The sequence below is a fragment of the Cydia amplana genome, chromosome 5, assembly GCF_948474715.1.
Source record: "Cydia amplana chromosome 5, ilCydAmpl1.1, whole genome shotgun sequence".
Lineage (NCBI taxonomy): Eukaryota > Metazoa > Arthropoda > Insecta > Lepidoptera > Tortricidae > Cydia > Cydia amplana.
In genome coordinates, this window is record NC_086073.1 from 140,635 (window position 1) to 162,038 (window position 21,404).

Here is a 21,404-nt window from a genome sequence, read left to right on the forward strand (position 1 = left end):
GGGTTCCGTATTTAGGCAATTTATGACGTATAAAAAAAAACTACTTACTAGATCTCGTTCAAACCAATTTTCGGTGGAAGTTTACATGGTAATGTACATCATATATTTTTTTAGTTTTATCATTCTGTTATTTTAGAAGTTACGGGGGGGGGGGGGGGGGGGACACACACATTTTACCACTTTGGAAGTGTCTCTCGCGCAAACTATTCAGTTTAGAAAAAAATGATATTAGAAACCTCAATATCATTTTTGAAGACCTATCCATAGATACCCCACACGTATGGGTTTGATGAAAAAAAAAATGTTGAGTTTCAGTTCGAAGTATGGGGAACCCCAAAAATTTATTGTTTGTTTTCTATTTTTGTGTGAAAATCTTAATGCGGTTTACAGAATACATCTACTTACCAAGTTTTAACAGTATAGTTCTTATAGTTTCGGAGAAAAGTGGCTGTGACATACGGACGGACAGACAGATGGACAGACGGACAGACAGACAGACAGACAGACATGACGAATCTATAAGGGTTCCGTTTTTTGCCATTTGGCTACGGAACCCTAATAAGTATTACTTTTCTATGTAAAAATTGTATGTTTGCTCAATTTTTTGATTTTTGTAATATAGGTAGGTAAGGTGCAGACCTGCAGGACTGCAGGGGGGCAATTTCGAGTATTTCGACTGCGGGAAAACATCTTTTTGGCACTCTATTTAGTTAATAATGTAAAACATGGAATATATTACTTCGATTAGTTGAAATTTCCCGCAGTCGAAATTGCCTCCCTGCACCTTATATTATTTTATTTCATAAAACTTTAAATAACTATTTTGCAAAACGAATTGTCATAAGTATACTTATTGAAAATTATTATAATTTTAATTTTAGTGGAATTTATTTGCATTTATATAGGTACTAATGTAGTTGTACTCGTATAGGTACTTAGTTATGATTCTTTACAGGAAATATAATTTTATAACCACTTTAAGTTGTTATTACTCCGCCCGAAGTACCCTGCCAAGGGTAAATAACCATTACCTATCAGCATCTATCAAGTTATTATCGTCCCCTCACAGTTCAGGAATGGTGACAAGCTCAGATACAAACCAATGTCCCAAATATCTCGAAGTCACGCTGGATAGGTCCGTCACTTACAAGGAGCATACCTTACCAAACTGTCGCTGAAGCTGGCATCATGGAACAACATCCTGCACGGACTTTGTGGTACGTCCTGGGGAGCATCTGCCGATTGCTTGCGTTCCACTGGCTTAGCTTTGATATACTCGGTACTCTCGGTAGCAGTAGAATACTGTGCACCCGTCTGGCCGCGTAGCCAACATGCCAATCGCTTACGCTTCGTAGCAATCGCAACGCACTCGCGCCTTTCCACCCACTGCTATCGCTTTGATATAAGCGAACACGTGGCGAAGGTTGATACCGGCTAAACGACACGATGCGATGTATCTCGGGTATTACCATTATGCCATATAGCCCCACCGCACCTGCGAAGGAAGTGTGCACTAAAAAGGGAAGATGCAAAGATCGAGTCCGCTGCCTCATTACCCTTTCATACTGAGTTCTGCTACCCGCCACCTCAGCGCCTGAAGTCCCGAAGCCCTTCATGTGTTGCTGCTCAGAAACTCCAGGGCTTCAACATTCACGAGGCATGGAAAAACGAATGGGCCACTTCAAATGCAGACTTTCGCCTGGGAATCGTGGAACCTACACATCAGCTTTAAATGTTGATCTATAATTGTATTGTTTTGGACACCTTTTATTTTTTCGCGATAATTGTACCTATATATGTAATTGCATATTTTGTAAAACATGCGATACGACTAAATAAGGAGGGTCCGGAATAAACATAATCCGTGGAACGTTTAAGGTTGCACAGCCATCAGGCCATCACTGGATCGAGATGACGGCACATGATCACCACACCAACATCATTCCTCAAGCGTTTAGCCGCCGTTCTTCCACAAGCCATGGGACTCATAACTATACACTAGCGTCCTCGTGGCATTAGTCGATGGTGCGGAAGCTGGCCAGCGTGGGGTAGGTCTTGAGCCGGAGCAACTCCAGCTCGGTCTGCAACAGCACGATGTTGGAGTGGTACTGCTGCACCTCGCGGATCAGTTGACTGCGCTGTACCAGCATTTCCATTCTGTAAGCAACGTCAGTATCGCATGACCATGCTTCAAGCTATACCTATCTATGTCTTTTATACTCTGGAAAACCCACTTTGCCACTAGAAAAAGGCGCGAAATTCAAATTTTCTATGGGCGAATAACCGGCCCTCGCGCTTAGATTTTTTTTTTATTGGCCGCCATTTTCTACTGACGGAAAAAGAACTTATCACTGAAAATAAAGGGCCCTTTTAACCCTTAATAGCCATAGGTACTCTGCAAGGAGATTGTGTAGGTCATATTCATAAAATTTTGCTGCGGAGCCAATTCTAAAATCGCAAATAGATTTGGCTGTTCTGGTCGGATTGGACTGATGTCCAATGTTCTCCTCAACAAGTCGTATTTCTCAACCGATTCTCGTAAAATATCTAGTAGAAGAGCCGGCCGCAAAATTTCTAACCGACTTGATACCACGATGAAATGCACAATGGTTTCCCATAAAAGTGATGCTAAGTCCGAATTCGATAGTCTGCCACGACTTCGCTTTCTGTGTCTACATGTAAATCTCTAACTGCTGCCATAACTATTATTTCGGTATCAGATGGGTTAAATCAGCCCCCTTTTTTCGCACCGGAAGTGGCCTTCTTTTTCGTACTTTCGGCAAGTTCCGCCGTGGCAGACTATCGAATTCGGACTTAGCATCACTTTTATGGGAAACCATTGTGCATTTCATCGTGCAAGTCGGTTAGAAATTTTGCGGCCGGCTCTACTACCATAAGCAGGTTCGATAATTATATAAATTTTACCATAGTAGGTTTGCGTAACAGCAGGTAAAATTACCTTTTCTTGAGTATGTGACGCGTGCGGATCGGCTCTAAAGGGTCCTCGTTCAGCCGTTTCTCCGAAACTTGTGCGTTCAGTGTGGTGATCATGGTCACTAGTTTGTTGGACTTCGCTTCGATCGCGTTGATTTTTACCTAAAATCAATCCACTAAATATATAAATATTATTTCAATTTCAATAACTATACTGTTCCAATAGGATGACATGCAAAAAAAAGTTTTGTGGAAAATGTGGCAGTTTCCCGGTCTGATAACCAACGTATCGTCAGCTCTTTTCCTGAACGTTATACTGAAATTACGCCTTTTCCAGTAAAGGGTCCGGAGGAATACTTTTCGGGCGACTTTCAAAACTAAAAAGCATTCTGGTATGGAAAGGCCACGCCACAAAAGTAAGCCCTTATAATAAATCCGACCGACAGTCTCATAGGAAGATGAAGGAATGTCGGCATGCACCTGTAGTTCCTCGACCCGTTGTATCTGCATCTCGAGCACCCTGTTGACGGCCTGCTTCTCCGCCTCAATCTCCTTCTCGAGCCGCACGTAGTCCTGCTCGTCCGTGTAGCCCCGCTCCTTGTTCTTCAGGTACAGCTGGAGCTCTTTCGGAATCTGGAAAATATAAATCATTGTAAATAGACAAACCGTAAACAAACATTTTCGTTTTTAAATAACAAGTGATAGCAGCAGGCCACTTTGAGTAAGAACATTGAAATGATGACCAAAGCAAATAGCATATATAAACCCTAGAAGAAATACCTTGAGCCTGCGGTAGGAGGCCAGCTCCTGCTCCATGTGGCGCAGCTTCATCTTCATCTGCGCGTGCGCCCACTCCTTGGCGAGGATTCCCTTCCTGAACTCCATCTGTTTGCGCATCATGCGTAGCTTCAGCTCGCCCACTCTCTACAATCACAAGGCTTATACCGTAATACCTTCTGTCGCACCGTTCATAAAGGTCAGAAATTCGTATACAAGGAAACAAAAAGTTCCTAATAGATCGGTAGTGGTATAAAAAAAACCTGCCATCAAGAGCATGTTGGGCTATGCTCAGTGTATGGTTCTGGAGTTGTCCGTCCGTCAAACTTTATGCAATAACTCTAGTAAACGACTGAACCGATCAGGTCCGCTATACCTAGGTACCTAGTTTTCCTTAAGCGCAAGGTGACAGTTCTGAACAACTGACAGGCTGATATCGTCCGGCAGACTGGTAAAACCATCGTATACTTAATACCTACCTACCTACTACCAAAAGAAAATAGGTACATACCTATTTATGGTCATTCAGAAATAAGTTATTTTCGCATTTTGTATGATTACCAGAATAACTTCATTGATTTTCTCGATGTCCTCACGCGGGATGAGCGTAGCGTCGTGGTAGTCCTCCATGTGACCCGTCGTGGGGATCTCCACCTGCCCCGCCGGCAGCACGAACTGACAACAAATACTTAGAGAACAAGAAGAAGAACATTTATTCCATAAAGCACACAGGACAGGATAAACTTGCACAATTGCAATAACTTTCATGAATTATCCGTTAATAGTGTGGACGGGTGCCAACCTGTACAACCCTATTCCTGGCGATGTGCTCGGCTGCCGCGCGTTGCTCGGTGATGAGGTCTTGGGTTATGATCATGAAGTTTTTGCGAGCAAGGATCGACTTGGTCCATATGGCGTTGGAATTTTCTACATATGCCATTTCCAGACCTACAGCTCGCATCTGAAAATTCAGCTAATGAATAATTAAATGGTTACAAAGACCCAGAGATGCGATTTATTTGAAATACTTCTATTTAAAATGCAAATACAAAATGCAAAATACCTATTTTGTATTTTGCATTTAAATGCCTTTTAATAAAAACCATTTTGTATTTTATTTGAAATGCTTTTCGAGATGTATTTTGCATTTTTAATATTCATTTCAAAATGCAAAATACTTTGTGATTAAGTTTAGCCAACATTACCAGTCAATGAAATGAACGAATAACGCTTGTATTGCCGAATTTGACCGATAGAGGCGTCTGCTAGCCATGCGCGCCCTTTTTTAGGGTTCCGTACCCAAATGGTAAAAACGGGACCCTATTACTAAGACTCCGCTGTCCGTCCGTCCGTCCGTCCGTCCGTCTGTCACCAGGCTGTATCTCACGAACCATGATAGCTAGACAGTTGAAATTTTCACAGATGATGTATTTCTGTTGCCGCTATAACAACAAATACAAAAAACAGAATAAAATAAAGATTTAAGTGGGGCTCCCATACAACAAACGTGATTTTTGACCGAAGTTAAGCAACGTCGGGCGGGGTCAGTACTTGGATGGGTGACCGTTTTTTTGCTTGTTTTGCTCTATTTTTTGTTGATGGCGCGGAACCCTCCGTGCGCGAGTCCGACTCGCACTTGGCCGGTTTTTTTCTTTGGTCAGAGTGCGCGCCTTATAGCCGTCATAGAGAAAAAAAAATACATAGAGTGCTCACTCCATACATCAGTTTTAGTACCAAAAAGACTATTAGCATCTAGTATCGAGTAGCGGAACTATCAGTACTGCTACTTGACAATAGATGTAGCACCGACCGGAAAGTCTTATGCTGTTGAGATAATACTTTCCAGTCGGTGCGACATCTATTGTCAAGTAGCAGTACTGATAGTTCCGCTACTCGATGCTAGATGTAGACACTGAAATTAATAGTTTGAACTGATGTATGGAGTGAGCACTCTTGTCTTACTTATTTCTCTATGTAGCCGTTTAGACTCGCGGCTCGGCTCCCGGCGCGTCTCGTGGCTCGCCTCGACACACTCGCATTCGGCTTGTCATTCGGTTATAAACCTTATGCCGTGCCGTTAGTGTTTAAATTATATTAGCTCGACGAGCTTGCGAGCCACGAGAGTCTAAACCGGCTATTATGTCTGACTATTGTCAATGTGAAACGAAAATGACAAACATTATCTATTCTATGGCTATTCTCATGATAAATACCTAAAATAAACAAAAATATCTGAGATTTGGTCAAAAGGTATTTTATTTTGAAAAAGCATTTTGAAAATACCTATTATGTGTTCCGTTCCACGTCTGAGATCTTCATTGAGAGCGTAACGCCTCCGGTGACCGATAGATGCCGCTAGCGTCTATGTAGTCGCTCCGCCGCCTCGCCGTGACGTAGTTCCGCTTCCCTTTCCTGCAAACAGACGCCCGCCCCCCGCCACTCGCCGCCGCTATGTCATTGTTTCGTCGACCGTCCTGACCGATGGTCCGCAAATTTTTTTTGCGAACATTTTTGCAGCATGGCGCTTTAAAAATTTCCGATCCAAAGTTTGTTCGATTAAATAGCGAGATATAGCCAGAGATCGCCACTACTAGTCTTTTGGCGGTCTCGGGATCGATCTTCCAACGGTGCTTTTCGATTCTACCCACTTTTTTCTTGCTAAATTATCTTTTACATGCCATGCTGCTAAAATCGTTACCGTTAACTCGCATTTTCGAGAGTGAAGTAGGAAGTGCGTCAACAAGTGGTTTCAAGTGTCGTTTGTTACAACGCGTGGTAACGTAAGTCGCTCCGCATCGGAGAGGAACGTGCGTCATCGTGCCTGCCGCGGGGAGCGGGGCCGGCCCGGCGCGGTGGGGTGCCGGGGCCGCGCTGCAATAGGATAGTTTTGGATTGTCTCAAACCATCTGGTAAGGCAGTTTAATGATATTCTAGCTGTATTTGGCGTTCGGAAGCGCATTGCGAATGCCTACTTGGACGCTAAAGCCCCGGTTCTCGTCCGATTACCGCAGGTGTCGGCCGAGGTCGGTGCTCGTGCTCGGAGCCCGGGAGTATTACCTCGTGTTGTTAGTTTCCGACGCGACAGTTCGTGTCGTTCGCCGCGTCGGCGCTGTCGACTTTCTCTTGTCGTCCGAGGTGACTCCGAGATGCCGCGACGCTGCGGGCCGGCGCCCGAGGTGTCGCGGCGCAGGCGCTTCCGGTCCGCGGGACTCCGAGAGACATCACGCGCCCGCTCCTGTTGCTGCGGTCGCGGCGCGGGTGGATCGCGGACCTCGGTCCCGTCCTGGCGCCAAGGTGAAAGCGGACCGGACCACGGGGAGCACGCTACTGCATCTCGACTGCTCAAAGTGGAAGGAAGGTAAGTTACGTGGAAGCCACTCTGTGGAAACACTACGAGTACAGCGGCGGGGCCGTTCGCCGCGCCGGTTGCCATCTATCAAGGCGACGGGCAACAGTGTCGCCGTGATGTTGCGTGCAACTACGCCACCATAGTGGCGCCAGTCGCCACGCGCACGCCTCCCCCCCTGTGCCGGCGAAAGACGCTACGGTGGCGCTGCCCGCCACGCGCATCGGCGCCTCCTGAGCCGGCAACGTCCATCACGCGCATCGGCGCCTCCCGAGCTGGCGGTGGCTGCGCATCGGCGCCTCTTGAGCTGGCCGCCACCATGGCGCCTCACGCACCAGCGAAACAGTGGCGGGCCGCCACGATGGCAGCACCCGCCTCACGCGTCGGCGCCTCTCGAGCTGGCCGCCACGATGGCGCCTCTCGCCTCACCAGCGCCCCCTGAGCCAGTGGCGGCCGCCACGATGGCGCCGCCCACCTCACGCTCCGGTGCCACCCGAGCCGGCCGCCACGATGGCGCCTCTCGCCTCACGCACCTGCGAGCCGGTGTCGGGCCGCCACAAGGGTGCCGCCCGCCTCGCGCACCGGCGCCTCTCGAGCTGGCCGCCACGATGGCGCCTCTCGCCTCACGCACCGGCGCCTCCCGAGCTGGCCGCCACGATGGCACCTCTCGCATCACGCGCCGGCGCCTCCCGAGCTGGCGGTGGCTGCCGCCACGATGGCGCTTCTCGCGTCACGCGCCGGCGCCTCCCAAGCTGTCGGTGGCTGCCGCCACGATGGCGCCTCTCGCGTCACGCGCCGGCGCCTCCCGAGCTGGCGGTGGCTGCCGCCACGATGGCGCTTCTCGCATCACGCGCCGGCGCCTCCCAAGCTGTCGGTGGCTGCCGCCACGATGGCGCCTCTCGCGTCGCACGCCGGCGCCACCCGAGCTGGCGGTGGCTGCCGCCACGATGGCGCCTCTCGCGTCACGCGCCGGCGCCTCCCAAGCTGTCGGTGGCTGCCGCCACGATGGCGCCTCTCGCGTCGCGCGCCGGCGCCACCCGAGCTGGCGGTGGCTGCCGCCACGATGGCGCTTCTCGCGTCACGCGCCGGCGCCTCCCGAGCTGTTGGTGGCTGCCGCCACGATGGCGCCTCCCGCGTCACGCGCCGGCGCCTCTGCCGCCACGATGGCGCTTCTCGCGTCACGCGCCGGCACCTCCCGAGATGTCGGTGGCTGCCGCCACGATGGCGCCTCTCGCATCACGCGCCGGCGCCTCCAGAGCTGGCGGTGGCTGCCGCCACGATGGCGCTTCTCGCGTCACGCGCCGGCGCCTCCCGAGCTGTTGGTGGCTGCCGCCACGATGGCGCCACCCGAGCTGGCGGTGGCTGCCGCCACGATGGCGCTTCTCGCGCCACGCGCCGGCGCCTCCCGAGCTGTTGGTGGCTGCCGCCACGATGGCGCCGCCCGATGGCGCCTCGCGTCACGCGCCGGCGCCACCCGAGCTGGCGGTGGCTGCCGCCACGATGGCGCCTCTCGCGTCACGCGCCGGCGCCTCCCGAGCTGGCGATGGCTGCCGCCGCGATGGCGCCTCTCGCGTCACGCGCCGGCGCCTCCCGAGCTGGCGATGGCTGCCGCCGCGATGGCGCCTCTCGCGTCACGCGCCGGCGCCTCCCGAGCTGGCGGTGGCTGCCGCCACGATGGCGCCGCCCACCTCACGCACCGGCACCTTCCGAGCGGCGGCGGTTGCCATGATAGCGCCGGCAATTACGTCGATGCTGCAAGTAGTGATGGGTAGGACATCAATTTAAAATGAGTTTGTATGAGTACCTCATTTTCTAAAATGAGGTGTTACAATGTCTTACTTCAAATGAGGTGAGGTACTAGCATATTTTCAGCGTCGACTATTCCATTAATTCCAACGGCGACAAAAATATTTAATGTATATACATATTTATGTAACCATCACTTCCTTTATAAATAAATAAATAGTAACATTTAATTGGAGTGCAATTCTGGAGGTTAAGAATAGAACTTTTAGGAGAAAGATAATTTTAGAATCAAGTAAAATGAATAGAGGAGTGAAGTAAGACATTTTTGCGGTACGAAGTATTACGACAAATTAACAAAATGAGTGGTACAAATGAGGTGCCTCACGAGTGAGCGACTCAACACTAGCTGCAAGTACGACGCTGTCGTCCTTTGCAATGGCACCCATGTTCTGTTCGTAAGAAAACTTACCTGTTGCCGTTCCCAATGATATCGCCAGCGGCCGTGTCGATGCAGCCCGCCAAGCCGACGCCGGCCGGGCGCCACGCCGCTGCCGTCCGGCGCCACGTGTACCACGGTACCAGTTTTCCTTGTCCACATGGCCCCATTGAGGTACGCAGGCGCTTATAGCTATGGTACAACAGCACGAACATACCGCTAAACTCTTGCTTTCGGTTAAGGATTCCTCCGTCGCCAAGGCGACGGCAGACAAGGTCCCGTGTGCTCCGCTCAAAACCGAGGTTGAAGGCATTGAAAAGGTTTGCAGTATTCACATAATTATCTCTCTGCTTGCCCGCGCTCTCCAGCTTAAGTTCCGTCTTACAAAGACGAACTCGTTCGCCAAGCCCCTAATAAACAAAATGGGACAAATAAACCCGCTGCGCCTGAACGAGCTTGTGTTTCCGGTGCCAAGAGAAAGGGGCCAGGAGGACTCCAGCAGTTTCCATCTGTCTGTCTTCGACTTTATCGAAACAGTTTTGTTAAGCAAAGCGCCAAAATCGATTTTAGACTTGATTTCATCAGTGCGATTTCCTTAAAAGCATGCTACCATGCTCCTGGGGGGGCGCGCGCGCTGTCATAGAGGCAACACCTACGTTTGTTTACTCCGTGAATATAAAATAAAAACTAGTGCAAAAAGTAATTGGTTTCCATATAAACTAACATCAACGTGTAGTGCATAAACAGTAGATCATTTCAGTGAAAAGTGTATGAAAATCGGACTACAGAATCGTGAGTTATAAACGAAATACTTTTAAAAATAATTCATAACGGCCGAAGAGTGCAAAACATACCGCAGTTAACATGGTGATCACTTGCACCCAGCAGCCAATCAGCGTTGAAAGTGCATAGAGACATGCGCTACGATCTAAGCATCCGTTACTTTTGCGATCTCGTCAGGAGCTTCGATAGCTCTACGTAACGTAACTCCGTCTGCTGAACCGGAGGTGCGAGATCGATTCCCGGTCGACATGAAACTTTTTTATTTTTAATTATTATTTTTTTTATTTTTTTTTTACGTTTCTTCTAATAAATAAGTTGGGACAAAATGTCTACAAAGAAAGATCCCATCAACTGTTACCAATGCAAAAACATTATAAAAACAAGGAGGTTTCTCAAATGTTGTTCGTGTCAAAACAATTACGACGTCGTATGCACCAACGTTCCTGACAGATACTTCCGAAATTCCATGACGAAGGAGGAAAAAGAAGCCTGGAAATGCCAGGGATGCCAACCTGCAAAGGAAATCCCAGTTACAAAAAACTCAAAAGAAATACATAAAGACAATTCTACCTCGCTATCTAACAGCAATGCCGCGGAAGAAGAAAAATACGAATATTCAGTATCAACAAAAAATTCTTTCGAGTCTTTACCCGATGAAGGAGACTCTGACTCTTCGTCCTCTTCAGTATCGTCAAAAAGTACAAGCAAACTGAATAGAAGCTGCCCTGAAATTGGAGAAAACCTAAATGAAAAATTAAATTTAATGAGTACCAAAATTAGCGACTTAGAGGAAAAATTAAAAATTGCTGACCAAGAAATTGAAAACTTGCTAGCCGAAAATAAGATGCTTAAAAATCAAATTGGTGATTACAGTATTAAGGTCTCTAAATTGGAACACATTTGCCGATCTCATACCAAGAAGTCTACTCCAAAGAAACCGAAAACTTTAAATAAATCTCAATTATTTTGTACACCTAAATCGAACGAAACTAGGCAAAATTACGACGACAACGAACGGGATTCTCGTACTATCACCGACCTGGTCTTGGAGCTTGAAAATACACCGAGATCACCGCCTGAAAGTGATCATGGCAGACCTATATCTCCTCACCCAAAAGTCATCCATACAGCAAGTAAGGATGTTATAGTCCAAGAATCGTCTTCCACGCCAAATGTTGTTCGGAGAAGCGCATCGCAATCGCGTGTAACGAAGAAAAATAGTAGGAATAACCTTTCAATTTTGAGTACCAATAAATATAATAAAATGTTGCAAACATCTAATTACATGCTAGGCGACAACTTCAATGTTTGCCATTATGTTTATCCGGGAGTTGGTGTGCGAACATTACTCTGTGACATCGACAGTAAATTGAAAGACTTTAATGAAAAGGATTTCTGTATTATTTTTATAGGCGAGGAAGACTTTAGGAAGTCCCAAAATTACGATAATATAGTCTTGTATATTAGGAACACTATGTCAAAACTTACCCACACCAATGTTATCATATGCTTTCCCACGTTTAATATTAGTCCATTATCAAATATGTGTAACAGAAGAATTGAAATGTTCAACCATCTACTGTATATTGACAATATTAAGTATAATTACGCCTACCTACTCGATAGCAATCGTAACTTAGTATATGACTATGATATGTTTTATCATAAATCAGGCCAACTAAATAAGACAGGCCTAAAAACATTATTTACTGACATTTGTCAATTAGTGTCCTTAATCCAAATGGAAAACGAAATCATGAATTCATCAACTGTTGACCCTTGCCGTGACGATCTGCCTAATAAATCTACATTTTTTCGTGAATAACTATCGACAGATCAAACATACTTGTTCCGATAATCAATTAAGAATATTTCATCAAAATATAAATGGCTTATTAAACAAAATTGAATTTTTACAAATTGCGTTGCAAGAATTTCAAAGTAGGAACCAGGAGGTTGATGTAGTCTGTCTAAGCGAAACTTTTGTAAAGCGCAACTGTGAATGCAATATTATAATTAATAATTACAAATTAGCAGCATCCTATTGTAGAGAAGGCAGCAGAGGTGGTACTGCTATCCTAGTAAAAAATTCGATGGAGGTAAAATCTATTAAATTAGACCCTAAACTGGCAACAAATTTTTACTTTGAGTGCTGTGGAACCGAGATTGTTGGACTAAATCTTATAATAGTAGTAATTTACAGAATACCTGAACAAACTCGATCTCATGTAGGCATATTTATACATAAGTTAAATATTTTGTTAATGCATTTAGTAACGAAGTACAAAAAAAAGAAATTAGTAATTTGTGGTGATTGGAATATTAATATTTTAACAGACAGCTCGTTTAGTCAAGACCTGAAGAGTACACTGATGAACTATAATTTTGTCATGCATATCAACACAGCAACCAGGCGTAATACTTGCCTGGACCAAATTGCCAGCAATATAAACATAAAAAAAGTGGTAAGTGAGACTCATAATCTTTGTCTATCTGACCATGACATGGCTCAAACACTCACTATCAATGTGCAAAGGTCAGATAAATGTATTCGATGGTTTGAGTTCGTAAGAGACTATAGTTGTGAAAATATTGCTAAATTTTCTGAATGCATCTCTGCACTATCTTTCTCTGACATTCTGGGTACTGAGGATTTTAATGAAGCATTTTTAAAGTTCTATGACCTTTTGCGTTTATTTTACGACTTATGTTTTCCGTGGATCAAAATAAAAACTAGCAATCGCCAAAATAAAATAAAGTGGATAACCAAGGGAATACGACAATCATGTTACACGAAACGTAAGCTTTATATGAAGTGTAGGACATCAAAAAATAAGAATGAAAACAAACATATATTGAAATCCTATAATAATATTCTCAGGAAGTGTATTTTTGCAGCTCAGAAAATGACCAATAAACAGCTCATTATAAACCATAAGAATAAATGTAAGGTGACTTGGAATATAATATCATCGATGACATCTAATAATAATCATAACAATAATCTTGACTCTATAGAGTTTAATAATATGACATATACCGATCCACAAGAAATTTGTAATTTATTTAATAATTATTTCATTAATATTTCTAGTTCTAATTTAGATGTATTACAAGTAACCCCCCAAGCAACAAACAATCTGATTAATCAAATAAATTCAATGTTTTTGAAACCAGTTGATGAACATGAGGTGTACAAATTAATTATGTCCCTAAAGAACAGTAAAGCTTGTGGCTATGATGACATTATTACGAATATTTTGAAATTAAATGCAATAAGCCTTACCCATCCCCTGACACATATTATAAATCTATCATTTAGTCAAGGCATTTTCCCAGAACAGCTAAAGTTATCAATTATTAAACCACTATTTAAAAAGGGTAGTCGCAAAGATCCAAACAATTATAGACCTATAACATTAGTTCCAGTTTTATCTAAATTATTTGAAAAGGCAATGTCTATGAGGTTAACGAATTACCTTGAAAAGAAAAAGATATTACAACCTAATCAGTTCGGATTTAGGAAAAGTCATTCGACTGAATTAGCATGTTTCCATTTTATCAAATATGTCTCAGAAGCAATAAATAACAAATTGCCAATAACATCAATTTTCCTTGACTTAAGTAAGGCTTTTGATACTGTTAATCATAATATACTCTTGAGGAAGCTTGAAATATATGGGATTAGAGGTTCAGTACTTTCTTGGCTCAAAAGCTACCTGGCAGACCGAAAACAGTGCACAGAAATTCAAAAATTTGTTAGTCAGGGTAGAAGTCTTGTGAAACAAAAGTTCCGGTCCGACTTTCACGTAAATAGATGGGGAGTCCCTCAGGGCAGTAATTTGGGCCCATTGTTGTTCCTAGTTTATGTTAATGATCTTCCCCAAGCTACCGCACAAAAGTGTATATTATTTGCGGACGATACTACACTGATGATCAAGGGAGAGAACATTCTAACGTATGAAGCTGAAATAAATAAAGCCTTGGCTGATATCAGTACATGGACCAGCAATAACAACCTCAATATAAACCTAACGAAAACAGTGTACACTCAATTTCATTCCTATCAAACCAATCCTGACCAACTAGACATCAAATATAATGACATCTTAGTAGAAAAATGTGATAATGTGAAATTTTTAGGTTTACATATTGACAACAACTTAAGCTGGAAAAAACACGTCGAAGTTGTTTGTTCCAAACTTGACGGATTTGTGTTCGCCCTAAGGAAACTTAGAATTACGGTATCCTTACAGGCCGCAACAACTGCCTACCACGGATATGTGGCATCTGTACTTAACTACGGTCTTTTACTATGGGGCAATTCGGTCGACATTGAAAGAGCGTTCATTCGGCAGAAAAAGTGCATTCGTGCGATAGCCAACGCTTGGTTCACGGACAGCTGTAAACCACTGTTTAAGGAATTTAATGTTTTGCCTTTACCTTGCATGTACATCAAAAAAGCATGTCTGTTTGTGAAAAAGCACCCTGAACTCTTTAAAAAGAGAATTGATGTATTTGCCGGGAATCGGAGAGCGCAATACAGGAACCTATTATATCAGCCTCCTTCACATTCTACTGTATACCACAGAAATGCTTACAATATGTGTATAGTTTTATTCAACAGTCTTCCCGATGAGCTAAAGCAAATTGATTGTAACCAATTTAGCAATAAGATTACAAAATGGCTGTCTGAAAATTGTTTTTATAGTGTAAGGGAATTTTTAGAGCAGAAATTGTTAAATCAAATAGAATAATATTTTAAGTAGCAGAGATTAGGTTTATTTCTTGACATCTTACTATTCATTTATATTCCCAATGACTTTTAAATAAATTATGTACACGACGACCATTATGTAACTTGTAACGATTTTACTATTTAATTTGACATTTTTTATTTTATTTAATACCTATTCAATTTGATACAAGTGGATGACTTTTTTTTAACTATAAAAAAATTACCCACAGTTTTTATTTTTGTATCTAAGTTTTTTCAATATTGTGCTTTTATTTTATGTTAAAATTATTATTAGTCAATTATTTGCATGTCGTGTCTTCGACTGAATACTGATACTTACATGTAAAACTGTTGTCATCTTGTACCATACGTATTCTGGCAAATAAAGAAATTCTATTCTATTCTATTCTATTCTATTCCTATACAAGTTTGACTGAAGGTTTTTCGTTTTCTCAACATACAGAGGCCTTGCTGCCGAGTTTCTCACAGAAACTATACTCGATGCCTCCTGTTCAGTCTCAAATTCGCAAACGTTAGTTTATGGAGATTGCACCGTCGTAGTCCTCACCTTATACCTGTAGTCCGTTAATAATGGTAGACAATGTACGAAGTGAGGCCCTTCAAGTGGAGAGTAATCGTTAACGGGCCGCACCTGCAGCGCTGACGACAGGAGTGTACTACAAACATACAACCGTTACTACGGTTGTCGAAAAAACTGCTGATGCCAGCAGATCGTCTATAGTTCGCGCTGGTTCCTTGCTACTTACCAGGTCGGTATAACCCCCAAAGGCGACGGTTTATCAAAAAGTCACTGCGTCCCCCGAGTGGCAGCCGCGCCCAGAAGCCGCCGAGACTATCTTCGCCTGATAGGCACCTTGTTGGTCGGCCTCTCTGCTTTCGAGAGCCCTCGCATTGTACCACGGTATGTCTTAATCGACTCTTTGAAGTGCTACCACGACGCGTTTGGCAGCTGCCGGTGATACGACTTGGCATGGATATCTCCACCTCCCAGGCTAGTCTGTTTACTGTGACGGCGTGATGAGGAGAGCTTTCTCGCAGCTGTGGTAAGCTTGCAATTTACTGGCGGTCCTAGTGAACACAACGTCGGACCACCATCCCTTACAAGTCAACGACCTTAAGAATCGAGGCGTAGCTCCTGTCAGATAGGACGCTCCAAAACCGAACCGGCGATAACCGGGTATTTCCGGGTCCAGTACTGGTTGTCTAGAAAACCAGTACCGGGGAGCACTCCCTAGATCGTCCCCTTGTCGAGGTCGCTGTACGCCCACAATGTAGAAATGATCTTCATGGTGCATCAAAAATGAGATCGACTGCCAGGTACCTCTAATACCCAGTGAAGTAGCAAGCTATCTCAGACATCTATTTCTATTCTCCATGTTAGCTTTCAGAATGATACTTGTTCAGAAGCCTGTAACAAGTGCTGTATGTGAACCACTATCGGACACTATGCCTTCGTCCATCGTCATTAATAGCGAGACCAGCGCCTCCCAAACCACCAGCTTGGGACGCAAGAAATCTTATTCAAATTACTTGCCCTAACTTGAATAATCCTACAACGTACCTATATAGAAGAGCTGCCGCACCTTTACTGTTAGCATCAGGCCGCAGGGTCAATGACCTTACCCTACTACACTGTAGCCCAGGCAATTACACAGATAACTTTGACGCTATTATTTTGTGTCCGAAATTCGGTTCTAAACCAGATAACGTGTCTCACCGACTGGACTCTCTTAGAAGCTTCGGAATAAAGTATAGACCCAGTAGGTAGTCTGGGTACGTCAACTTGTGAGAATTACACAAAATGTTAGGGACACTGCGCTTATTTCCTTCAGACACAGTAGTCTCATCCAATCCGGCCTCGCCTACGATTGCTTTCGATCCATGATGTACTTAATCACTAAATTAGCTGGAAAACTATCCAATTACTTAGCGATATTTTGGCTTAAGTTAATTGGGAACATGACTCTTTCTTTAGACGATCCTATCGCCGAGATTCTGCGGATCGGATGCGATTTCGAATGAGAAATCTCGCAAACCAGTTTAACGTCAGATTCGAACCTGGGATTACAGTTTAAATTCTCAATTTCCTGTAATGCATCATTATATCGAGTTATTGTGATCTCATGGGTTGCAATAAGGCGTATATATTTATTCTTTCTCTGAGTTATATGACAGTAGGTGTAGCCCTAACGCTTGCGCGCCCGCTGACTCGCCACCAGGAGATAATAAACAGGTCTCAATGAAGATCTCAGACGTGGAACGGAACACATAATATAACAATTTTACCTTCCAATAAAATTATTATTATGTTTCCTTCCACGTCTGAGATCTGAGTAATGCCTTCCTGGCAGGCTACTAGGCTACTTTTATACCGACGGTACTTCTCCTCAACAATGACATAGCGGCGGCGAGTGGCGGGGGGCGGGCGTCTGTTTGCAGGAAAGGGAAGCGGAACTACGTCACGGCGAGGCGGCGGAGCGACTACATAGACGCTAGCGGCATCTATCGGTCACCGGAGGCGTTACGCTCTCAATGAAGATCTCAGACGTGGAAGGAAACATAATAATAATTTTATTGGAAGGTAAAATTTTTATATTTTGCATTTAGCATTTGAAATACAAAACGCAAAACTATTTCGTATTTTGCATTTGAAATAGTAAATCTGAAAAGTATTTTGCATTTTGTATTTAAATGCTTTTTTAAAACCATTTTGTACATCTCTGCAAAGACCCTTACTCGCCAAAAAGTCGGAGACATTGCGCAAGGGTGCCAAACTGCCACACACTGCCACTGAGAAACGTTTATGGGGACCTCATCGACATAAATGGAAAAAGTCCTACAAAGCAGGATACCATAACAGCCTTACCCGTATCTCATTTTCAATCTTAACTCGCCGCAGCTTGACCATGGTTGTCCACAGCCCTTCGTCCATCACTGGCGGCATGTTGCTTATCTGATCCAGCACTTCGACCCTATTGACAAAATCATCATCTCATTCTAATAAAGTAATATTGACGTAGGATTCTGAGGTGGAAAACGGATGCCAAATACAAACATGGTTATTAACCTTATAACCACTTAACCAGAAGTGGCATCAACATCGATCGGCACCAAGCCGTTCAAGCCGCTGTCTGCTTTCTAATGGCTCATTGACATTGGATCATCGATAATGAAGGCTTTTTATCAGAAACATGACAACGGCTGGGAAATAGATGCCGATGCCACTGTGCTGTCAACTGGTTATAAAATATTAAAGGAATTCTAGTTTAGCCTCGATTTATTACAGCTTTAGTTTTTTCTCTGAACGTGTAAGTACCCTTTGAAAAAGTCGACGCAGTCGGGATGCAGCAGCGCGGGCCGCACGCCGCTGAGCACGGCATTCGCCAGCCCGTACAGCACCACCGGCGTCATGGTCGCTCGCATGTGCCATTTCGGCCTTTTCCTGCAATCAGTCGAGTTCGTATACTTAGAAATTTGACTTTTCTATTGAACCTGTTTCTTGCTATGCACCCCTCATTCACAAAGGAAAATATCAGACTGAAATAGAAATGTAACTCAATTTGTTATGATAGACCAGATAGACCATTAAATTGGGCGTAACCGAACGATTTCGGGAAGACTGCATTGCCTAGTTTCTTGAAAAATGATTACTATGAACTTTAACTAACTTGAAGAACTTGTAACACTGATCAACAATGATGGGCGAGAGGTCCGCGAAGTGGTTCTTGAAGGTGCGCTCGAGGTACTTGTCCTTCTGCGCCAGCGCGTCGTAGGCCGCCTGCACCTCCGCGCCCTGCTCCTGGATCTGCTGCAGCTGCTCCATCAACGACTCTTCTTCGGCCGAGTACTTCGCTATCTCCGCTCTGGAATTTTTCTACGAAATTAGTGACTCTAGCTGAAAAAGAGTACAGCTCTATACAGCTAGGGTGCCCGGTAATTAGTGGATAACCTTCTAACCACCGACAGAGCACCTTATTAGGCTGGTCCAGAAAATGCACTTATAGGTCTAGTAAAAGTTTCGTGGTTTTCGAGATAATCGAACTTTTCTGTCTTTTTTAATTGGAGCTAGCCATTAAAACAGAAAAGTTCGATTATCTCGAAAACCACGAAACTTTTACTAGACCTATAAGTGCATTTTCTGGACCAGCCTAAGGTGCTCTGTCGGTGGTTAGAAGGTTATCCACTAATTACCGGGCACCCTGTATATTCTTATCTTAACTAAACTAAAACAGTTAAGTATACCTAAAGTGCTCTATTTTCTCGGCCATTTCCACGCGGTCCAGGTTGGCTCGACGAAGTCGCATCAGGTTGAGGTTCTCTTGTCCGATAACCGAGTCTACTTTGAGCTTCAGCAACCATGTATCTTTCACCTAGAAGACAATGTGTAGGTATACGCGTGTACGTACTTTTAGATTTTATTTTGAGACAAGTTTTGGTTTTAGTTTAAGTATTTAGTATTAAAACGAATCCATTTACTATCTGAATTTATTTTTGGCCATGCGTAATTGGCTGGTCGCACCTTGGCGTTGAACTTGACGACGCCCTCGTTGAGCACTTGGCTGAGCTTGGCGTACTCGGCGTGCAGCATCTTGCGGTACTTGTCTCGCTCCTCGTTGCGGAACGCCACCTTGGCTTCGTATTCAAACACGACGCGTAAGTCGTCTTCGTTGAAATGCTCTGGATCTTTGTCCAACTGCGGGTCATTGTAAAGTCACTACTATCATTAAGAGGGGAAAATATGCCTGTGTAAGCCTGCACTGCAACTCTGCAGTGACGAAATAGATTGTGCGGGTCTAACAATAAACGATATATTTTCGTAGGAATTTTAATTTTGCCATAGTGTTGCCTGCCACTCGCTGCAGAGCTAAGTGCTTGTTTATTTATAGAGTCAGACCAAGATAACTCTGCAATGCAACTATGTTGATAGCATAGAAGTTTGACGTTTAAAATCACTCTCTATTAGTGTTGGTAGGAACTCGAATCGAGTCATTTGCGTCTCAATTTGGAGATCTCGGCTCGTTTTTACAAGACTCTGCACTAGTTTAAGAAACTTCTGAGACTTCGGTATTACGTAAGGTACGACCTGATTCCGACTGGTGGTTTTCGCAAGCATTGGCACAGACGCGTTTTGTTAGAGAGTGAGTCTTCTGTACTTAGTACTATTATTTATTCTGTGGCGTTGGTAAGTTTGCCACTGCAAGAAGTGCCACTCACCATGCACTGCGGCATCGGGATCGGCTTCTTGATCTCCTCGTGCCACAGCTTCTCGAGCACGCCGTCCATCATCTCAACGAGCGCGCGCTCGCGGAAGTCGTCCTTCGGCCCGCCCTCGGGCGGCGGGATCACGATCTGGCTCGGGCTGATGTATGGCTCTATCGAGCACTGATAACAAAACAAAACGACCTTACCAACTAATAAATAAATGTACAAATAAGAGGCACATAATGCAGAACGCACACGGTTGATCTGTTTTTTCTCAAAAACCGGCCAAGTGCGAGTCGGACTCGCGCACGGAGGGTTCCGCACCATCAACAAAAAATAGAGCAAAACAAGCAAAAAAACGGTCACCCATCCAAGTACTGAGTCAGTACTACTGACCCCGCCCGACGTTGCTTAACTTCGGTCAAAAATCACGTTTGTTGTATGGGAGCCCCACTTAAATCTTTATTTTATTCTGTTTTTAGTATTTGTTATCATAGCAGCAACAGAAATACATCATCTGTGAAAATTTCAACTGTCTATTAGCTATCACGGTTCGTGAGATACACCCTGGTGACAGACGGACGGACGGACAGCGGAGTCTTAGTAATAGGGTCCCGTTTTTACCCTTTGGGTACGGAACCCTAAAAATGGACGGCAAAGTCGACGCTGCCGGTTAAAAAATAGGTCGCGAAGTGCGTAGTTTATGGTCATTCAAAAAATTAAAAAGTTAAAAACATTGCAGTCTCGATTTCGGGACTGCAATGTTGCATACAAATTCCATTATTTAACGAGTTCCAAACTTTTTAAAACTTTAAATGGCCATATCAAATGAAGGCATAGGTCCATTAAACAGCCAAACAGATGATCAGCACTTATTAATATAATGTTGGTACCGCGACTATGTATTTAAGTGTCTTAAATACGTTGGCGTATTTTCAGCAGAAAAATACACTTCCTTTTTTTTTAAGGTGGCAAGCAAATCTTTTTAACCTCCTAAGGCCCAAGGTCCTACTTATAGTACCTATTCGGTTCGATGTAATTTAAACTATTTTAAACCATGTTCAATTGGAACAGAGTCGCTTTTGCTTTGTTTCGTTCAATTTTCAAACAACGCAAAATCAACTTTATTGCCTACAGTTTAGGTTAAAATTTCAGTGGCAAATTTTGGATGTGTCGTTTGTATGGCTGGACCATAGGAGGTTAATGATTTTACTTTTTTCTGTGAAAATTAGAACATTGCTTCTGTAAAATATTTCTATTTCTTGCACCATTTTTGAGAAAAGCACTATATATGACTCGGCTGGAAGGCTACTTGCTGGCTTCGGATTCAATTAAACGTACTCCCAAGGTCGTCCGCTACTTCCGTCAAGCTACTTCCGATCCTCGACAATAATGTACTACATATTAAGGTAACGAGAATA

General features: G+C 44.2%; 1 protein-coding gene across 1 annotated transcript in view; it reads right to left on the reverse strand.

The window, feature by feature from the left end:
- Positions 1-2,006: 2,006 nt before the first annotated feature.
- The window catches only part of LOC134647758 (cilia- and flagella-associated protein 43), a 30,287-nt gene continuing 10,889 nt past the window's right edge, over positions 2,007-21,404 (reverse strand). The window contains exons 20-31 of the mRNA XM_063502055.1: positions 19,996-20,163; positions 19,301-19,474; positions 19,024-19,151; positions 18,450-18,644; positions 18,098-18,223; positions 17,648-17,753; positions 4,514-4,672; positions 4,273-4,386; positions 3,715-3,858; positions 3,415-3,567; positions 2,960-3,096; positions 2,007-2,157 (exon numbers count right to left, since the gene is read on the reverse strand). Of these exons, the coding sequence (XP_063358125.1) occupies positions 2,016-2,157; positions 2,960-3,096; positions 3,415-3,567; positions 3,715-3,858; positions 4,273-4,386; positions 4,514-4,672; positions 17,648-17,753; positions 18,098-18,223; positions 18,450-18,644; positions 19,024-19,151; positions 19,301-19,474; positions 19,996-20,163 (1,746 nt within the window). The 3' untranslated portion in view covers positions 2,007-2,015. The remainder of the gene's footprint in view (positions 2,158-2,959; positions 3,097-3,414; positions 3,568-3,714; positions 3,859-4,272; positions 4,387-4,513; positions 4,673-17,647; positions 17,754-18,097; positions 18,224-18,449; positions 18,645-19,023; positions 19,152-19,300; positions 19,475-19,995; positions 20,164-21,404) is intronic.